This window comes from Lonchura striata, chromosome 35 (genome assembly GCF_050655825.1).
Source record: "Lonchura striata isolate lonStrDom1 chromosome 35, ASM5065582v1, whole genome shotgun sequence".
NCBI lineage: Eukaryota > Metazoa > Chordata > Aves > Passeriformes > Estrildidae > Lonchura > Lonchura striata.
Window position 1 is genome coordinate 7,988,180 of NC_140737.1, and position 18,708 is coordinate 8,006,887.

The 18,708-nt window shown below is 53.0% G+C and overlaps 1 protein-coding gene across 1 annotated transcript in view; it reads left to right on the plus strand.

Annotated features, from left to right (window-relative positions):
• The window catches only part of LOC144248810 (uncharacterized), a 288,957-nt gene that overhangs the window by 132,477 nt on the left and 137,772 nt on the right, over positions 1-18,708 (plus strand). The window contains exon 4 of the mRNA XM_085565014.1: positions 14,283-14,291. Within this exon, the coding sequence (XP_085421140.1) occupies positions 14,283-14,291 (9 nt within the window). The remainder of the gene's footprint in view (positions 1-14,282; positions 14,292-18,708) is intronic.

An 18,708-nucleotide genomic window follows, 5' to 3' on the forward strand; every position in this document is an offset into this window, starting at 1 on the left:
TTATTGATTTCTGTCCCATTCCTTTTCTGTCAGTTCTGATTTGATTTTCAGAGTGCTGCCTTCTCAGCTGATTTTGTTTGTGTCCTCCTGTCCCTGACTGAAAAGCAAGATGTGTTCTATTTGCCATCTGTATGGCAATTGTCCTGTGTTAAGTGGGCAGTTTTTCCTTATCTCTTCCACAATCAATCCTCCCTCAGGGGAGACATCTGCTGATAAGGGGCTATTGAATGTCACTGCATGACTGATAAGAACTGTAACATCCCACTGTGAGAAGTTCCACCCAGAGGGAGGAGCCAAGCATTCCTACCTGCATCTAGTCTTGAGATTCTGGCCCACCAACACAGCTTTTTCTGGGCTGGATTTTCCCATAGGAACAGCTGCTCCTTCCTCTTCAGAAGAAGATTCCCATTCCTACAGGATCACTTCTCCAACAGAACCACACCTGACACTGCAGGAGGACTGCAGCCACAATTCCAATTAGACTGTGGCCAACATCCTGTCCAGCAGGATTTCAGGTTGTATTCTGACTCTGTCAGTGTTGTTTTGGTTCACTGCATTGTTCATATTTTCATTTTCTTCCCTATTAAAAAAAAAATTGTGATTCCTGCTCCCATATTTTTACCTGAGAGCCCCCATTAATTTCAAATTAATACCAATTCTGAAAGAAAGGGTCTACATTTTTACATTTCAGGAGAGGTTCTTTCCATCCTTAGCAGACACCTCTCCTTCCAAACCAAAACACCTCCTTTCTCTCCTGCCTTCCTTTGCCTGCTCTGTTTCTCTCTCATTGCCTCCCTTGACCCAGGGCAGATCTCAGCAAAGTCCCTGCCCTGATTTAATTCCCAATCCATGAGCTATAGCAACCACAGGTGAAAATGTGAAGGCTGGCAGTGAAATGTCACTGTAAGATCTTGCTGCACTTGGCTTTTGGCTCTTTCATAAGAGCTTTGACTTCAAGGGCAGGAACATCCTTTTCCTGGCTGGGAACTGGAATTCCAGCCCCTGGGAGCGTGTGCCATGGATCCCAGAGGGGCATTCCCGAGGCTCCCAGGGTGCTATTCCTGCCATGCCTCCCAAGGAGCTGTGCAGGGCAGGTGACAAGGTGCAGCAGCTGTGTTGGTGCTGCAGTGCCACCATGGCCCCTGGTTCCAGGAGTTTCAGTACTGCCAACAGCGGTTCCTGGGTTCCATGGTGCCCTGCTGTGTCCCCATGGATATTTGGTGTCATGAAGTTCTTCAGTGTCACAATGGCCACCTCGCTCCATGAGCTTCCACAGTGTCCAAACGGCCTCCTTGGATGGGCAGTGTCACCGTGGACCATTGGCTCCATGCAGCCCCGCTGGGTCACCATGGACTCCTTGGTTCCATGAGGTTCTGGGGGTGTCTCCATGGTCTCCTTGGATCCTCCGTGTCACAATGGACCACTGGATCCATGTGGCCCTGCTGTGTCACCATGGCCCCTTGGTTCCATGGGATCCCAGGGTCACAATTGACTCCTTGCTTCCATGTCATCCCCTCAGTGCCAAAATGTCCCCTTCATTCCATGGGGAACACAAAAGATTTATAAAAACATTGAGCAAATCCCGCTTAAAACACTTGGGAACATCTGTTTGCATTCCAAAGACAAGTTAAAGGTGAGGCTGGCACCAGCAGCTTCCATCTGCAACATGGATCCAGAGAAAGGACAGGGACAGAGAACTCAGCTGGGAGACTCAGAGAATTCTGCTTCCAGAGATCATTTCTGACCACACTGTCCCTTGTAGAAAGGTGACACCACTCCAGGCAGCCTGTACTGAGCAGGTGGCTCCTGAGTGGGGTTTCTTGTTTAGGAAACCTGCTCAGGCTTTTCCATTTTTTTTTTCCCAACAGGAAAACTTCTCTTGTGTCTGTGTGCAGGCAGAGCCATGAGGATAGCAGGTGGGATATGGTGCAATGGGCTGGGACATGGAGCTGCAGAGCTCAGGGACAAGGTTCTGCTGCAGGGCACAGGGATGTCAGTGCCAGGTGGGCGATGTCAGACATGGTGAGGCTGGGGGTGAGGAACAGCTTGTCCAAACAGGGTCAGTCCTCAGGGGGCTCATTCTTCTACATGCCCAGACCTCCTAATGAGACACTGAGTATCAAGGTCACCAGGGGAATGCTTCTAATCAGCTCTCTCTGAACTGGAAACTAAGAATACTCACTTGATTAAAGAAAAAAATTCAGGAGGTGCACTTGGAAATCTTCCTCCTTACAAGGACTCCAAACTGACTCCAATCAGCTGCACAAGCCCAGGAGATTTGCAGACAATTGAATGAAGACAAAGCGCCCCTGAAGTATTCTTGCATTTTGATGATCCCCATGATGGATTTGGGGCTGAGTCCAGAACCCTCAGGCACTGAGAGAAGGCTGAAGAAGCTGCTCAAGGAGCCAGGAGCAAAACTCCAAGTCCCTTGGAGCATCACTGGGCCCCACTGAGGGCAGGGACTGCCAAAGGCTCTCAGGGACTGGTGAGAGCAGATCCTTGAGGCCAGGATTGCAGGGAGCCCAAGGCTCAGAGCAGGGAACTGCAATGCTGAGCAAGGCCTGGGCTGGCTGGGGGAAGCAGAAAGGCCAAGCCCTGAGCCCAGCCTGGCACAGCAGGGCCTGTCCCTCACGGGTGGCTCGGGGCTGTTTGTGGGGCAGGGGGATGTGAGGGGCAGCAAGGACAAATGTCACAAATCTGCGTGACCCTGCAGATCCTCATGGAACCAAGTGGCCATTGTGGCACTGTGCTGCCTCATGGAATCAAGGAGACCATTGTGAACTCAGAGACACCAAGGAACCAAGGGTCCATGGTGACCTTGTGCAGCTGCAGTGTCACAGAGGAGCCGTTGTGACACAGCGAGGGCACACGGAGCCGAGGGGCCATTGTGACACATCAGGGCTTTGTGGAACCATGAAGCCATTGTGACATTGCAAGGCCTCATGGAAGCATGGGGCCATTGTGACACTGCAGAATCAAGGGGAACATTGTGACACTCCAGGGCCTGATGGAACCAAGGAGACCATTGTGACACTGTGGGGTCCCAGGAAACCAAGGGAACATGGAACAGGTCTGGCTGGCTGGGCCTCCTGGGGACCACCTGACAGGTCTGGCTGACCTTGGCATGTCGAGGGCTACTTCTCATCTGCCCCTGAAGCACTGGGGTGTTGGCCTGATTTTTTAAGATTTTCTAAAACCTTCTGAGTTTACATTCTTGTAGCAAATTTTCTCACACAACTTTCTGTAAATAACTTACTGCTTTGCATTCCTTCATAGAGGAGGGGAAATTTGATGGACGGTAGTTTTGTCCAGTGTCATTGGAGAGGTGGCACTTTCACCCTCCAATCCACTGTCACCTTTGGAAAACTATAAATGTTGGAGTCAGAAATAAATTACATTTCTTTTACCGTCACAAACGCAAAGCTGCCCATCATGTTTACTCATGTCCCATAGTGACATTGGGGCTCTGGGCTTTCCTTCCTATGGGAGAGAACTATTCTTCTCCTCCAGGGGCCTATAGCCAAAACTGGAATTCCTCCGCCAAATTTCGTTATATTGCAAGGATTGTTTATAGATTAAATATGCCAGGAGAGACAGATCTGGCTGCCTTGGCCACCCAGGGGCCACCTCTCATCTGCCTTTCAAACACTGGGACCATGTGCTTTTCTTTATTATGGGGAAAAAACATCCATCTCAACCAGGTACCCATGGCCAAAATTGGGCATCTGCCTCCAGAATTCCCTATATCCAATGATAGCTCCCAGGAAAATGATGCCAGGAATCACAAATCTGGCTGGCCTTGGCTTCCTGAGGACTGGCACTCATGTGCCTCTGAAAATCTGGGGCTCTGTGCTTTCATTACTAATGAAAAGAATTCTTCTTCCTGTCCAGGTGCCCACGGCCAAAACTGAGATTCCACCTCCAAAATGCCCTATGTTCAAGGATAGCCCCTAGATGAAAGTTGTCAGGAGAGATAGGTCTGGCTGGCTTGGCCTAAGGCTGGCCACATCTCATCTTCTTCCAGAACACTTGGATTTTGAGCTTTTCTTTCCTATAGGAAAAAAAAAATCCATCCTGAGCAGGCTTCCATGGCCAAAACTGGGATTCCACCTCCAAAACTCTGTACATCCAACGATTGCTCCCAGTGAAATCTGCAAGGACAGACAGATCTGGCTGCCCTTGGCCTCTTGGGGATGCCCTTCACCTGCTCTCAAAACACTGGGGTCAGTGCTTTCCTTCCAATGAAAAAGACCTGTCCTTCTTCTCAAGGTGTTCATGGTCAAAATTAAGATTCCTTCTCCCAAATTCCATATATCCAAGGATCTGTCCATGACAAAAACTGTCAGGACAAACAAGTCTGGCTGGCTTGGCCTCTCAAGAGCCACCTCTCTTCACTTCTGTCTTTGAAACACTGGGGCTCTATTCTTTCCTTCCTATGGAAAAGAACTGTCCTTATCTACACAGAAATGGCCAAAATTGGGGTTCCACTTCCCAAATTCGCTATATCCAAGGGTTGCTTTCAAACAAAAGCTACCAGGACAGAGAAGTCTGGCTGCCTTAGGCTGCTGGTGGAAGCCTTTCATCTATCCCTGAAACACCGGTGTTCCGTGCTTTTCTTCCTATGGAAAAGAACCATCCTTCTCCTTCGGGTGTCCATGTCTGAAATTGGGATTCCACCTCTAAAATTCCCTATATCCAAGGGTTGCTCCCAGCCAAAATCTGCCAGTACCATCAAGCCTGGCTGCCCTTGGCCTCTGGTGGCTGCCCCTGCCACACTGGGGCTCGGTTCTTTCCTTCCCATGGAGATCACTGTGACACTGTGGGCACCTCATGGAACCAAGGGGATCATTGTGGCATCACTGGAGCCCATGGAACCAAGGGGCCATGGTGACATCGTGGGGCTTCATGGACCCAGAGACCATTATGACTCTGTGGGGCCTGATGGAACCATGGAGACCATTCCAACCCTTCAGGGCCCCGTGTCACCAAGGGGGCATTGTGACACCTCAGGGCCTCCTGGAAGCAAGGGACCCCATTGAAGCGAGGGAACATGGACCAGGTCTGGCTGGCCTGGCCTCCCAGGGGCCACCTGACAGGTCTGGCTGATGTTGGAATGCCAAGGGCTGCTTCTCATCAGCTCCTGGAGCAAAGGGGCTATGTGCTTTCCTTGCTATAGAAAAGAACTGTCTGTGTTCAGATGCCCATTGCCAAAACTGGTATTATCCCTAAACAATCTCCTGTATGCAAGGTTATGTTTTAGGAAAAAACAGCCAGCTCTGGCTGTCCTTGAACTGTGGTGGTCACCTTTCATCTGTCCCTGAAAAAATGGGGCTGTGTTCTTTCATTCCTGTGGAAAAGAAATGGTCTTCTTGTCCATGGTCCATGGCCAAAATTAGAATGTGGCCTCCTAAAGTCCGTATATCCAAGGATTGCTCCCAGACAAAAGTAGCCAGGACAGAGAGGATGGGTTAGCCCTGTCCTCTGGTAATTTTCACAGATCATGAGCTTAATATTTTTATTAGAAAACACCTTGGAGAGGGCCCAGGGATCTCCCAATGAGAGGTTTTGGGGGCTTGGGCACATGAGCACTACACATGGACAAGTTAGAGATGAGAAAGCCTGGCTGGGTCTCTCTCCCTTCTGGCCCCACAGAGGTGCCGAGGCCGGCCCAGCCCCGTCTCGGCCGTGGGGCCGGGCGGCTCCTGCCGTGGGGCCGGGCCCCTTCCCAGGGAGCCGCCAGGCGCCATCGGCTGCCGGGCAGGGCAGGGGAGGCCGCGGGGCCGAGGCCGGGCCGTGGCTGCGGGTGCTGACATCTGGCCCTGCCGAGCCCTGCCCTGCCGCCAGCCCGGGCCCGGCCAGGATCCGCCGGGCCCCAGGAGCAGCCCCGGGCCGGGCCGGCTCGGCCAAGGCTCTGCCGCCCTTGGGCTTCGCCCGCAGCCGGCGGGCAGGGCAGGAGAAGCCATCGGCCCCGGCCGTGCTGCTGCTGGGCTCTGGCCTGGCTGCTGAGATCCTGGCCCTGCCCCAGCGCGGCCCAGCCTGACACAGCCCCAGCGCAGCCGCTGCAGGAACCTCCATGGCAAAACAGCTCCGGCCGCAAGCACCGAGCCCGGCCGGGCTCACGGAACCATCTGCAGCCCCGGGAGATATTGACTCTGACAGTGCTGCCATCCTCCCTCCCGTGAGAGAAAAGGACACAGGGCAGGCACACAGAGGAGCAGCATGAACACACCGAGGGCAGGGAAGGGGAAGTTGAGTCCCAGATGGGCGGGATGAGGAGATGCCTTGATCTTGGGGCTGGAATACTCTGCTAAAGCTGTGGAGAAGGATGTCATTGATACATCAGACTCTCTTTCTCCCTGTAAGGCATTGAAAACATAGAGAGATGACTTGTTTCAGCAAAGGCCTCCATGCTAAAGTAAGCAAATGTTGAAGTAGCTGTGATCCCATGAGAGGTTTGAACAGAAAAAGGGAGAACAGTGATGAGACCCTGTGCCCTCAGGGAGAGAAGAAAACCTCTGTTCCCAGAGATGAAGATGATTTCAGAAAGAGATGAAGAGAACCGTTGCTCTTAAACAGCTCATTTCAAAATTAATACCCCATAAGCTGACAAGGGCCATAAGCACATCTGTGGGAAAAGATGGGATGGAGTTAATGATTGCAGATTTCTCCAGGCAGCTGCTATTTGTGGAAATGAAAAGCCATGAGATAACTGTTTTCTTGCGTAGAAGTGTCCATAACATTAACAAGAGGAACTTCTCTGCCTAAGTGCAGTGAAAAAAGACTATTTTAGAGGTGGTAAACTGACTGAAAATTTTAGGTTTTGTCTCTTTACATTGTCAGGTTGTATGGAGAGAGGAAGTGTTCTGAAAGTTTTGTTCTGATTCTTATTACTCTTTCTTTAGTTATTATTAATACAATTTTATTTATAACCTTTTAAAATTTTGAAAACACTTTGCCTTTCTCCTAATCCTATCTCACAGCAGGAAATGAGTAAGTATATTCTAGTGAGTGCACTGGTAATTAGCCAGCAATGAACCCATCACACTAATTGAAGCATTGGCTGAGAAATCTCAAAATGATGAACCAAAACCACTACAGAAACTTCCTGAAAAACTGCACAAGAGCAGAGAGAAATTGAGGCAGACCCATGGTTTGTCAGGACATACTTGATCATAATGACCCCTGTTCTGCATTTGGAGCTGAGCCCTGGAACCTCAGAGCCTGAGAGGAGATTGCACAAACCTTTCCCGGAGTCAAGGTAGTAGGAAAACTGCAAAGTGGTTGGAGTCTAAAGCATTAATGGGAACCACAAAGGTCCATCTATACCACAGGCTCTTCATGGAGTCCTTGGAGGAGAGAACTGGAGGCCAGGATGGCACAAAAACCTGTCAGATATTCAAAATGGCACAAAGAACTCTCACTGTGGAAAGGAAAATCCAAAGTACCTTGCAAAAGTTAAGAATCTCAAAGTATTCATGAGCCCCACTGAGTGTCAGTGCCAAGCTCTCAAGGGACTCATTTTAGCAGATAATTGGGGCCATGATTGCACAAACTTCTCACAGTCGGTAGCAAAAGGGGAACACCAAGTACTTTAAAAGAACTGAAGTACCTTGAAGCTTTAATGGGCCCCACTGAGTGTTGCTCCTGACAAAGCCTCTCCAGGGACTAATTACAGCAGATAATTGGAAGCCATGATTGCACAAACCTCTCAGAGACTCCAAGGCAAAAGCAAAAGCCAAAGTCCTTTGAAAAACCTGCAGTCCCTGGGAGCAAGAAGGACCCCCTGGGGCCATTCCTGACCAAGGCTCCCCAGGGACTCCTTCCAGCAGATCCTTGAGGCCACTGGGATGTGGGCATGGGGGGGATGCTGAGGGCAGGACCAGGGGCTGACAGTGCCCAGCCTGGCTGGGGCTGTGCCAGGAGGCCCCAGGGCCTCAGGACAAGGTGTCTCCTCACAGCCCTTGGTGGCACAGACCCTGCTGTGCCCCAGGGCACCAAGACTTGGCTTCTCTTTGTCCCCACCTGGCATCAGTGCCTCCAGTTCTCTGCTCTGCCTGGGGCCTGGGGACACTTTGTCAGTCGTGTCCCTCAGTGGGACCCATTAAAAGTCCAAGAAACTTTGGAGTTGGATTCTGACTTGGAGTTCTGGAGAGGTTTCTGCAGCTCCCTCTCAGGGCCTGATGTTCAGGGCCTGAGCACAAAGCCCCAGAGGGTCATTAAAGTCCTTGTGCTGTGTCTGTGCTGCTGAGCTGAACCGGGCTCCTGGCACAGAGGATGATCCTGGTAACCAAGCAGAGCTTCAAAAGCACATTTCTCTTGCTGAGCAGCTCTTCTCCCAGCCCAGCAGGGCTGGGGCACTGCCTGCAGCCAGCCCGGGCACAGCACAGAGGCACAGAGAGCTTCAATCAGTCAGGGCTGGGAAGGGGCCGAGAAGTGCCTGGGGCAGAATCACTGCCAGCCCTTGGCACAGGAACCTCTGGCTGCAGGACAATGCAGCTGCAGCTCCTGGAGTGATCTCCTAAAGCTGGAACATGCCAATGCCCACAGCCCCTGTGAGTGCATTCTCTGCTCATCTCCTGTGCAGAGCAGCCAGGGGTGCCCAGGGCTGTCCTGCAGAGCAGGGTCCTGCAGCCCAGGACGCTGTGCTGGGCCAGGGACTCTGCTGCCTGCCAGGGACAGCTCTCAGCCAGTCCTAGAGCTGCTCCCAGCGCTGGGGGCCAAAATCTGGGTGGTAGGAGACAGCTGGAAAGGGTTGGAAGTGTTCTCCTTGTGTGGTGTGATGAGGATGCTGCATTGTTCAGGACTGCTCCCAGCACGATATTTAACTCCAGAGCATTTTCAAGCAGATTATTCAGGGATCACAGCAAGGCAGGGGCTGCATAAATAGGAAAATTTGCCTTTTTTAATGTACTGCTATGTGTTGCCTGAATGTGAAATTTCTCCTACGTATTCATCTCTCAGTTCAGGTCGAAAAAAATAAAAAGGTTTTTTCTCAGATCGGGATAAACAAGGCAGTGACAGAAATCAGCACAGGGCCCCTTAAAGGCAGCATCAGTGTCGCTTTCCCAGCCTCATCAGGGTTGTTCTGACATTGCCATCAGAACCGGCAGATCCAGAGCTGCCTCTGGGCTGTGCCAGGTCTGGGAGGGGTCTGCAGGGCAGAGCTGAGCCCCCAGGGCTGGACTGGGCTCTTGCAGCTCTGGCAGGGCACAGCGCTGGGAACAGGGAAGCAGCTGCTGGCAGAGACAGCTCGGGCCACAAGACCCCGGGATAGGCAGTAAGGGGAAGTGCCCCCAAGCTGTGCTGGGATATTTAAAGTCCTCTCCAAACCCAGCTATTCCATGATTACTTTTATTACAGATCCCCATGCCAAGACAGGACAAATGTCCAACAGCAGCTCCACCAGCCACTTCCTCCTGCTGGCACTGGCAGACACGCGGCAGCTGCAGCTCCTGCACTTCTGCCTCTTCCTGGGCATCTCCCTGGCTGCCCTCCTGGGCAACGGCCTCATCATCAGCGCCGTAGCCTGCGGCCACCACCTGCACACGCCCATGTTCTTCTTCCTGCTCAACCTGGCCCTCAGCGACCTGGGCTCCATCTGCACCACTGTCCCCAAAGCCATGCACAATTCCCTCTGGAACACCAGGAACATCTCCTACACAGGATGTGCTGCACAGCTCCTTTTTTTTATTTTCTTCATCTCAGCAGAGTATTTCCTCCTGACCATCATGTGCTATGACCGCTACGTGTCCATCTGCAAACCCCTGCACTACGGGACCCTCCTGGGCAGCAGAGCTTGTGCCCACATGGCAGCAGCTGCCTGGGCCAGTGCCTTTCTCAATTCTCTGCTGCTCCCAGCCAATACATTTTCCTTGCCCCTGTGCCATGGCAATGCCCTTGGCCAGTTCTTCTGTGAGGTGCCACCGATCCTCAAGCTCTCCTGCTCCAAATCGGACTTCAGGGAACGTGGGCTCATTGCATTTAGTTCCTGTTTAGGACTTGGATGTTTTGTGTTCATTGTTTTCTCCTATGTGCAGATCTTCAGGGCTGTGCTGAGGATCCCCTCTGAGCAGGGACGGCACAAAGCCTTTTCCACCTGCCTCCCTCACCTGGCCGTGATCTCTCTGTTTGTCAGCACTGCAGTATTTGCCTACCTGAAACCCTCTTCCATCTCCTCTCGATCCATGGATCTGTCAGTGTCAGTTCTGTACTCGGTGGTGGCTCCAGCCCTGAACCCCCTCATCTACAGCCTGAGGAACCAGGAGCTCAAGGCTGCAGTGTGGACACTCATGACTGGATGCTTTCACAAACATTAAATGGCTGGCCAATTTCTGCAAATCACTTGTAATAAAATTAATCTTAGATACATCTTGTTGGTTTCATTTTGGAGGTCGTTTTTCCTTGTTTTACATATTAATGTTCTTAACAAATGTCATCCTCTGTGCCATTTCTGATTTTGTTTCTCTCCCCTTCCCTGTGGCCACAGACTGTGTCAATGAGGGGCTGCATCCTCTGTGGCTTTAAAGGAACTAAAGGACCTCCCAGCAGAGTTTTCTGCAGAGATGTCCTTTTGTTGCCTTCTCTGGAGCTGCAGCAGCAATGTCTGTGTGCAGAGCTGGGGCAGATCAGTGCTGGCACAGCAGCTCTGCTCCTGCTGGCCACACCATTCCTGATCCAGGCCAGGAGCCATTGGCCTTCTTGGCCACCTGGACACACTGCTGCTTATGTCCAGCCTGCTGTCCATCAGTCCCTGCAGGTCCCTTTCTGCCTGGCTGCTGTCCAGCCCCTCTGTCCCCAGCCTGTAGCACTGCAGGGGTTGTTGTGGCCAAAGTGCAGGATCCGGCACTTGGACTTGTTAAACCTCACCTTGTTGGATTTGGGCCCTGGATCCAGTCTGTCCAGGGCCCTGTGCAGAGCCCTTCTACCCTCCAGCAGATCTGCACTCCCAGACAACTTGGTGTCACCATGGTTCCATGAGTCCCCAGAGTGTCCCAATGGTCTCCATGATTCCATGAGGCCTCCCAGTGTCACAATGTCCCTTTGTTTCCATGGGACCCCTTGGTGTCACAAAGTCCCTTGGATCCTTGGGCCCTGCAGTGTCACAATGTCACCATGGTCCCCAAGGCCCTGCAGTGTCACAGTGGATCCTTGGTTCCATGAGGTCTGGCAGGGCAGCAATGCTCTCCTTGGTCCCACAGTGTCACAATGGCCTCTTGGTCCCAAGGGCCACCATGGTGTCAAATATGTTCCCTTAATTCTACAAGTCCTCGAGGAGCAGCACTGGCCCCTTGGTTCCATATATTTTTAGACTGTATTAGAAGGTGCTGGGGATCAATATCAATTGGACATTGCTGATATCAATCAATAAACAGGAAAAGAAAACTTAACAGGACAAAACAATTCTCTCTGCATTTCAATACAGTATATTCACTTTGAATAAACTTCAGAAATCTGTCTAATTCACCACAGAGGAATTGAGGACATGAATTATTTCCAGAGGCTTTTCTTGTTCAGGTATTTAGAACATATGTTTATGTGCCTTTTTCACGGAATTCCTGAACAGAGGAGCTCAAGAAAGAAGAGCCCTTTGGAGTAGGATAATTCATCAGCAACCTCCAAGTGGCTGAGGATTCATCCCCATCAGAGCAGCAATGAGCAGAAATGGGCACAGCTTTGTGGCTGCCCCAGCTCTGGGATGGGCCCTGGGCCTGGAGCAGGAGCAGCTCTGGAGGGCCCCAGGGCCGGGGCTCTTGTGCTGGCCTGGGCAGATGGGATGGCAGGAGGGGCTGCAGAGCTCTCAGCACCTCAGGCAGAGGGGAGCAGGGCAGCCAGGGAGCTCCTTTGGCCTTGGCCAAGCCCCTTCCCCCATGGTGGGGCTGAGTCCTGGCTGAGCTGCAGCTGCTGCTGTGCCCTTGGCAGGGGCTGAGGCCGTGGGGCAGTGCCCAGAGCAGCCTGGGCTGAGCAGAGCTGTGGGGCCAGAGCCGGCTGGGCTGTGCTGGGGAGAGGCCCTTGGTGCTGCCCAGAGCTCAGGGCAGCTGGCAGAGCTGGCAGGGAGCTGGGCTGGGCTGGGAGAGCCTGGCACAGGAACCATCAGTGTCCATCTCAGCCTGGCTGAGCGGGCAGGGGCAGGACTCAGCCCAGGCCTTGTGGGGCAGGGCCAGCGCCTGGGCAGGCATTGAAAACAGGCAAGAGCCCGAGAGAGGAGGCTGCTCTGTGCCCTTGGGGCATGGACAGAGCAGGGAGGGGCCCAGGACATTTGTCAGCGCCAGCCTCTGTCTGTGCCAGCCCTGGGCAGCCCTGGCTGCTGAGCCCAGCTCTGCCCTGGGCTGAGTTTGGCTGTGGCCCAGCTCCATCCTCCTGCGGGGCTCAGGGCCTGTTCCCGGCCATGGCCAGCCCTGGCCGCCTCTCTGCCGGCCCAGAGGCCGGCAGAGCCCGGGCAGGGCTGTCTGTGCAGCCCCACAGGTGCCACGGGCTCGGCAGGAGCTGGCAGAGGCTGCCCAGCAGGGAGGCCATGGGGCACAGAGCCCCAAGGCTGCCCAGGGCCCCACGGCAGAGGGGCCGTTCCCAGCCGCAATGCTCCCGTCCTGGGCTGGGCTGCACAGGGGCTGTGGCACCATGGCTGGGCCAGCACAGGGCCACCGAGGGGCCACGCAGCCGCTGCCGGGGCTGGCAGCAAGGCCGGGCACAGACAAGGAATTGCTGAGCATGGCCTGCGCTGGCCAGGGCTGCCTGTGCCCAAGGCAGAGCTCAGCTGCCCTTGGGGCTGCAGGAACACTCAGGAGCCCAAAGAGCCTCCATGGCTGTGCTGGAGACCAAGGCTGGAGCAGGGAAATGCAGGGCTGCTGCGCCATGGGGAAGCCATGGAATTCCAGCTCACACCTCAGCTCTCTGATGATCCCGGCACCGTGCTGGGCCCTGTTCCAGACTGGAGCAGAGCAGATGTTGATGGCACAGGAGTCCTGCGGGGCTGGCAGGGACCTGCAGCTTGCAAGGTGCTCTGCTCTCCCTCAGCTCCTCTCTGACAGATCCAATCCCAGCTGGGCATCTCAGGGCACAAGTGGCACTGCCTGTCCATGGGCACACAGCTGATGTCTGCCTGGAAATGGGCTTAGTTTTAAGATATCTTGTTATACAAGGACATTTTTATTCTCTGGGTTAGTTTGCTACTTTTAATAAATATCAAAGTGTTCCCCACCAGTAACAGGAATTTCCTGGCGGTGTACTGTTGGGGAAAGAGAAGAAATACTGATCTTCCCATCTTCTTGAGTCACCAATATTCTCTTTATAACATCTCCCCCATTCTTCAGGAGTTTCCAGTTCTCCTGTTGAAATGGTCATGTGTAAGGGCATCTCTTCACTAGACCAGCTGGTTCTATGTCCTTACTGTTGCCCCCAGATTTCTTCCTCTAGATGCTCTCTGGTCATTCAAGGGCCTCTCAACTGACTGGTTTCATGCTTTGAGCAACAGGGAGTGACCCAATCTTTCTGAAGTTCTACTAAATAAGAATGATATCTTTTTGTGTTTATATCCATCACAGAATTACCATTTCTTATGTCTTTGTCTAAAACTGTTCCTGTACAGAAATCCCCTGGGGATGGGGGACATGCCAGATGCTGCTGGGACATCCCAGAGAGCTGAGGGAATAGCTGTGATGGTTATTTAACTGCTCAAATGTTCAACTTGTGTTTGCTGGCAAGAAACCTTTCTGTGCTTCTGAGTGCCACCAGTCCCTGAGCCCAAAGGACACAAACCTGATGAGTTGTGGCTCCCACTGCAGGGGCTGCACTTGGACCTTGGCTCTGCACAGGAGAGCTCTTCATCCACTTTCCCTCATTTTCTCCCTCTGGGCATGGAGGCAGCTCCTGACTTCAACCTGTGACTCGGGTGTGTGCAAAGAGCAAATCTGGGCAGAATCGGGGCCGGGAGGGTTTGGGGGGACCTTGGGATCTGTGCTGGGCACAGAAGGTGTTTTCCATTGCTCTGAGACTGTCTGCTGTGCAAAGTGGATTTAATATCCAGCAGAGCAATGACTTCAGGATTTGATAGAGCTGCGCCTTCCCCAGGCTTTGTTGGCTGGCAATAAATGAACATCCCTCTGTGTCTGGGGCAGCTCCTTCTCCAAGGAAAGCAGGTGGGAGTTGGAGCCGAGGAGCTGAAAGCTGCAGGTGCAGCCTGGCCTGGAGGGAGCTCAGATTTGCACAAGGCTGCTCTGAGTGCCAGGGCTGGGATGGGGGAAATGGCAGGGTGGGGGTAGGGACAGAGTCTGATGGATTGTCAGCCATGAAGGGTCTTGATTTGCATATCTATTCCAACTGCATGGGGAGGTACTTGGATTCAGTGTCAACTGGAGATTGCACATATCAATGTATTAACTAAAAAATCAAAACAGGACCTAAAAAATGGTTTCTCACTCCCTGTGTAAATAAAAGTCATTCCTTTCAATTACACTAATGGAATCCGCCTAACCAACCACAAAGGATTTGAAAGCTTAAATCAAAATATTCCCAGAGGCTTGGCTTGTTAATGTGTTCTGAATGCTAATGAGCCCTGGGGCACTGAATTCCTGCACTGAAGAGCTGAAGGCTGAACAATCCTCTGGAGCAGTAAAATTCAACAGCAGCCACCAAGTTGCTGAGGATGTCAGCAGCCCCCACTGAGGCCATCCCTGCCCAGAGACCCTGGGGGAATGGGCAGACAAGGAGAGCGTCCCTGGGGCTGGGGCAGCAGAACTCAGAGGCACCAGCGGCTCCAGCTGGGCAATGGAGTGTGGGATGGGGCTGTGAAAGCCCTGCCTGGGCTGTGCCAAGCAGGACACAGAAGCCTTGACCCCCATCCACTAAAAAACTCTCTCAAGGAGACATTTAAATGGAGTGACAATAATTTGTGTCCTCTGAGTTGGATGCACTGGAGCAACACTATCAAGAGTTTCTCAGGAGCTCTAAGCAACAAAACAGCCTTTACTGGGAAATTTAGAAAATCAGTGAAACTTTGGCAAATATTTTAATATGGCATTCAATCAACAGAAAAAGCTTCTCAAAGCATTGACTTGGCCCATTCAACTTCACAAACTCTGAGCCTGTTCAATTTTAAGTTAATCAATATTTGCAAGTGTACAGAAATAGAAGAGGTAGATACAAAAAGAGAGAACAATAAGATACAGAGAAGCACACACTCAGCTACCAACTCCTGGATTCCAGCAATGTTCAGCTGGAAATTCCAAGAGGAGGTAGGGTCAAGATGTGTGCTTGCCTTGTGGTCAGCCTTAAATACCCCTTGGTCTTCCTGGGCCTTCCCCCAGGTGGGACTTGGGGTCATTTGGTCACTCAGGAGCTGGGCTGGGGCTCCAGAGGTGGCTGTGCAGCATTGCCTGTGCTGTGCCAGGGACTGGCAGACACTGCTGGGCTGGGATAGAGGCTCTGGGGGGATTGGGGTTCCAGGGCAGGGCAGGGCTGGGGTTCCAGGGCAGGGCAAGGCTGGACCTGCTCCTTCCTCCCCCACACATGAGATGTTTCCAGCCAACAATCTCCTCCAGTCTGTCACAACAGTCAACATTGGAGGTGAAATCCCAATATGGCCATTGCTATGGTCAGTTTCCATGGCAACCATCTCCAGCCCCTGTAGCTATGGTCAGTTTCCATGGCAACCATCCCCAGCCCCTGTTGCTATGGTCAATTTCCATGGCAACCATCCCCAGCCCCTGTTGCTATGGTCAGTCCCTGGGCAGCTCCATGGAGACCCCATGCCAGGGGTGGTTGCCATGGACACCAGCTCAGGCCTGGAGCCCATTGCCATGGCAACCATTGGCACTCCCATCCGCAGGGTCATGGATCCAGAACCACAGAATTGGCTGAGCTGGGAGGGACCCATCAGGATCCTCGAGTCCAACTGCTGGCCCTGCACAGGACACCCCAACACTGCCAGCCTGGGCCTGGCAGCGCTGTCCAAACGCTGCTGGAGCTCAGAGAGCCCTGGAGCTGTGACCCTTCCCTGGAGAGCCTGGGCAGTGCCCCAGCAGCCTCTGGGCAAAAACCTTTTCCTGAGATCCAACCTCAGCCTACCCCGACTCAGCTGCAGCCGGTCCCTCCACTCCTGTCCCTGGGCACCAGAGTGAAGAGGTTCCCTCAGCCCCAGCCAGGGACCTGCTCCCAAGGCTGCTGCCATGGCCACCAGGGCTGGCACCAGCTGGGATGCTCGGTTTCCACAGGCCGGGGTTCAGGAATGGCATGTCTCAATTTCCTGCTCCCACTCAAACCCCGCAGGCACTCATTGCCCTCCCACCTTCCATTGAAGGAAAAAAGGGAAAGATCTCAGGCTGGGATAAGAACAATTTACTGGGAACAGCAACAAGATAAGGAACAAACAGAAACAGAAAAAATATTAACAGAAGGGATAAGAAAAACCAGATACAGGGAAAACTACATCACCATCAATTGTATCTTTTTGTCCACGTGTTTCCTCCTGCATGGAAAGGACACCCTTCTCCTCAGGTAAAGACAGAGAGAGAATCCCTTTCCTGCCCCGGTAATGACCTGAGGTGGGAGTGAATGTAGTGACAGGGCCATGGCCAGACCCTCATGTCCTTCAATCCCATATCAGGCCATTGGCAGGGGCAAGGAAAGGGACAGGTGTCTTCCCAGCATGGATCACAGGGAACATGGATCACCAAGGCTCTTCCCAACAGGGTCCTCCAATGGGCGATGAAGCTGGAGCAGTGCACAAAGCTCTTCCTGCAGCTGGGGAATTTTCAGGGCTTCCCTTACCGGTGGCTCCGTTGGTGTTTGGTCAAGTGAGAGCTCTGGGTGAAGCTCTTCCCACACTGGGGACACAAGTAGGGCCTCTCCCTGGTGTGGATGTGCCAGTGCCTGACAAGGTGGCAGTTGCGCTTGAAGCCCTTGCCACAGTCAGGGCAGAGGAAGCGCCTCTCCTCAGTGTGAATCCGCTCATGCCGGAGGAGATGGGAGCTGCTCTGAAACCTCTTTCCACAAGTGGGGCACATGTAGGGCCTCTCCCCAGTGTGGATGCGCTGGTGTGTGACGAGGGTGGAGTTGTGTTTGAAGCCCTTCCTGCAGTCAGGGCAGCGGAAGGGCCTCTCATCCTTGTGAATCCGCTGATGTACAAGGAGATTGCAGCTATTGTGAAACCTCTTCTGACACTCGGGACACTCGTAGGGACTCTCCCCAGTGTGGATGCGTTGGTGGATGATGAGGTCGGAGCTCCGTCTGAAGCCCTTCCCACACTCCCCACACTTGTAGGGCCTCACCCCAGTGTGGATGTGTAAGTGGCTGACAAGGTGGGAGTTGCAGCTGAAGCCCTTCCCACACTCTCCACACTCGTAGGGCCATTCCCCAGTGTGGATCATCAGGTGTCATTTCAGATTGTTGCTCCGCCTGAAGCTCTTCCCACACTCCAAGCACTTGTAGGGCTTCTCCCCATCATGAAGCTTCTCAGGGACCACCAGCTCTGAGCTCTGGCTGAAGCTCTGCCCACCTTCCTGGCCCAGGGTGTGTCTTTCCTCCTCAGAGCATCCTGGACTGGGCTTGCATCCCCTCCTCCAGTGGGATCTCCAGGGATTTTCCTCCCTGTTGAATTCCTGTGCTGTGGAGTTGCTCAAAACAGCCTCTTCCATGAGGTTCTGCTGCAGGGATTTGTCCTTCCTGGTCTCCATCCTCAGCTCCTGATCTGGGGGAGGAAGGACAAGGAGAGGATGGGATTTGCCTCCATGCCACAGGGAAGGGCAAGGAGATCCCCCCAGAGTATCTCCAGCAGGAGGGCACCGGCAGCGGGGCTGTCCTGCAGCTGGGGGCCAGGCTGGGCTGGGAGATGGAGCAGGAGAGAGGGGGAAAGGGGCACTGACTTCCTCCTCACCTGCCTCGGTGTCCCAGGGCATCTTCCTCTTCCTCGCAACCTTCTCCATCTGGGAAACGTTTGGGTATGGGAAATCCTGTTTTTGGAGGAAAACAAGGGATGAGTACAGTGAGTTTTGTAGTGGTTTGAAGGCAAACCAGGGGGAGAGTCTAAGCCAGAATGACAATTGAGTAAGAAAATTAAGATCAAGGCAATGATACAGAAACACTGGATTAATCTGACAGAGCCAGGATATAACCTGACAACCCGTTGGTCAGGGTGGTGGTAGCAGTCTGATGAAATGGTGGCTGCAGTCCGGCTGGAGTGATGAACGTGATTCTGTCAAAGCAGTGATCCTGTAGAAGGGTCTGGTCTTCCTCTGAAGGTCCAGTGGTGCTTATGGAGCTCTTGTCCTCTGGGAATCCAGTAGGCAAGGTGGTTGTGGTGTTGCAAATGGTGAGATTATATCCAGGTAGGAATGCTTGGTTCCTCCCCCTGGGTGGAGCATCCCACAATGGGATGATGTAATTTTATCAGTGCTGCAGTGACACTCAATGGCCCATTAACAGAAGATGGCCCCTGGAGGGCGTTATCAGGGCTGAGCCATGGAAGAGATAAAGAACACTGCCCCACCTGTTGATAACAGTTTATGGAGATGGGGACTGAAAACACTTTTGGTTACATCTGACACTGTAACCTGAAAAAGTGAGGCAATCCCTGCTCGGGGTGGGGGGTGAACACCACCCCCCTTACCCAAACTGGCTCAGGTGTAAAACCCCCACCCTGGGAAGGCCACGCACACAGTGGACAATGTCACACTTGCCCCGCCCCAGGAGAAATCCCTGTCCCTGTTACTCCCT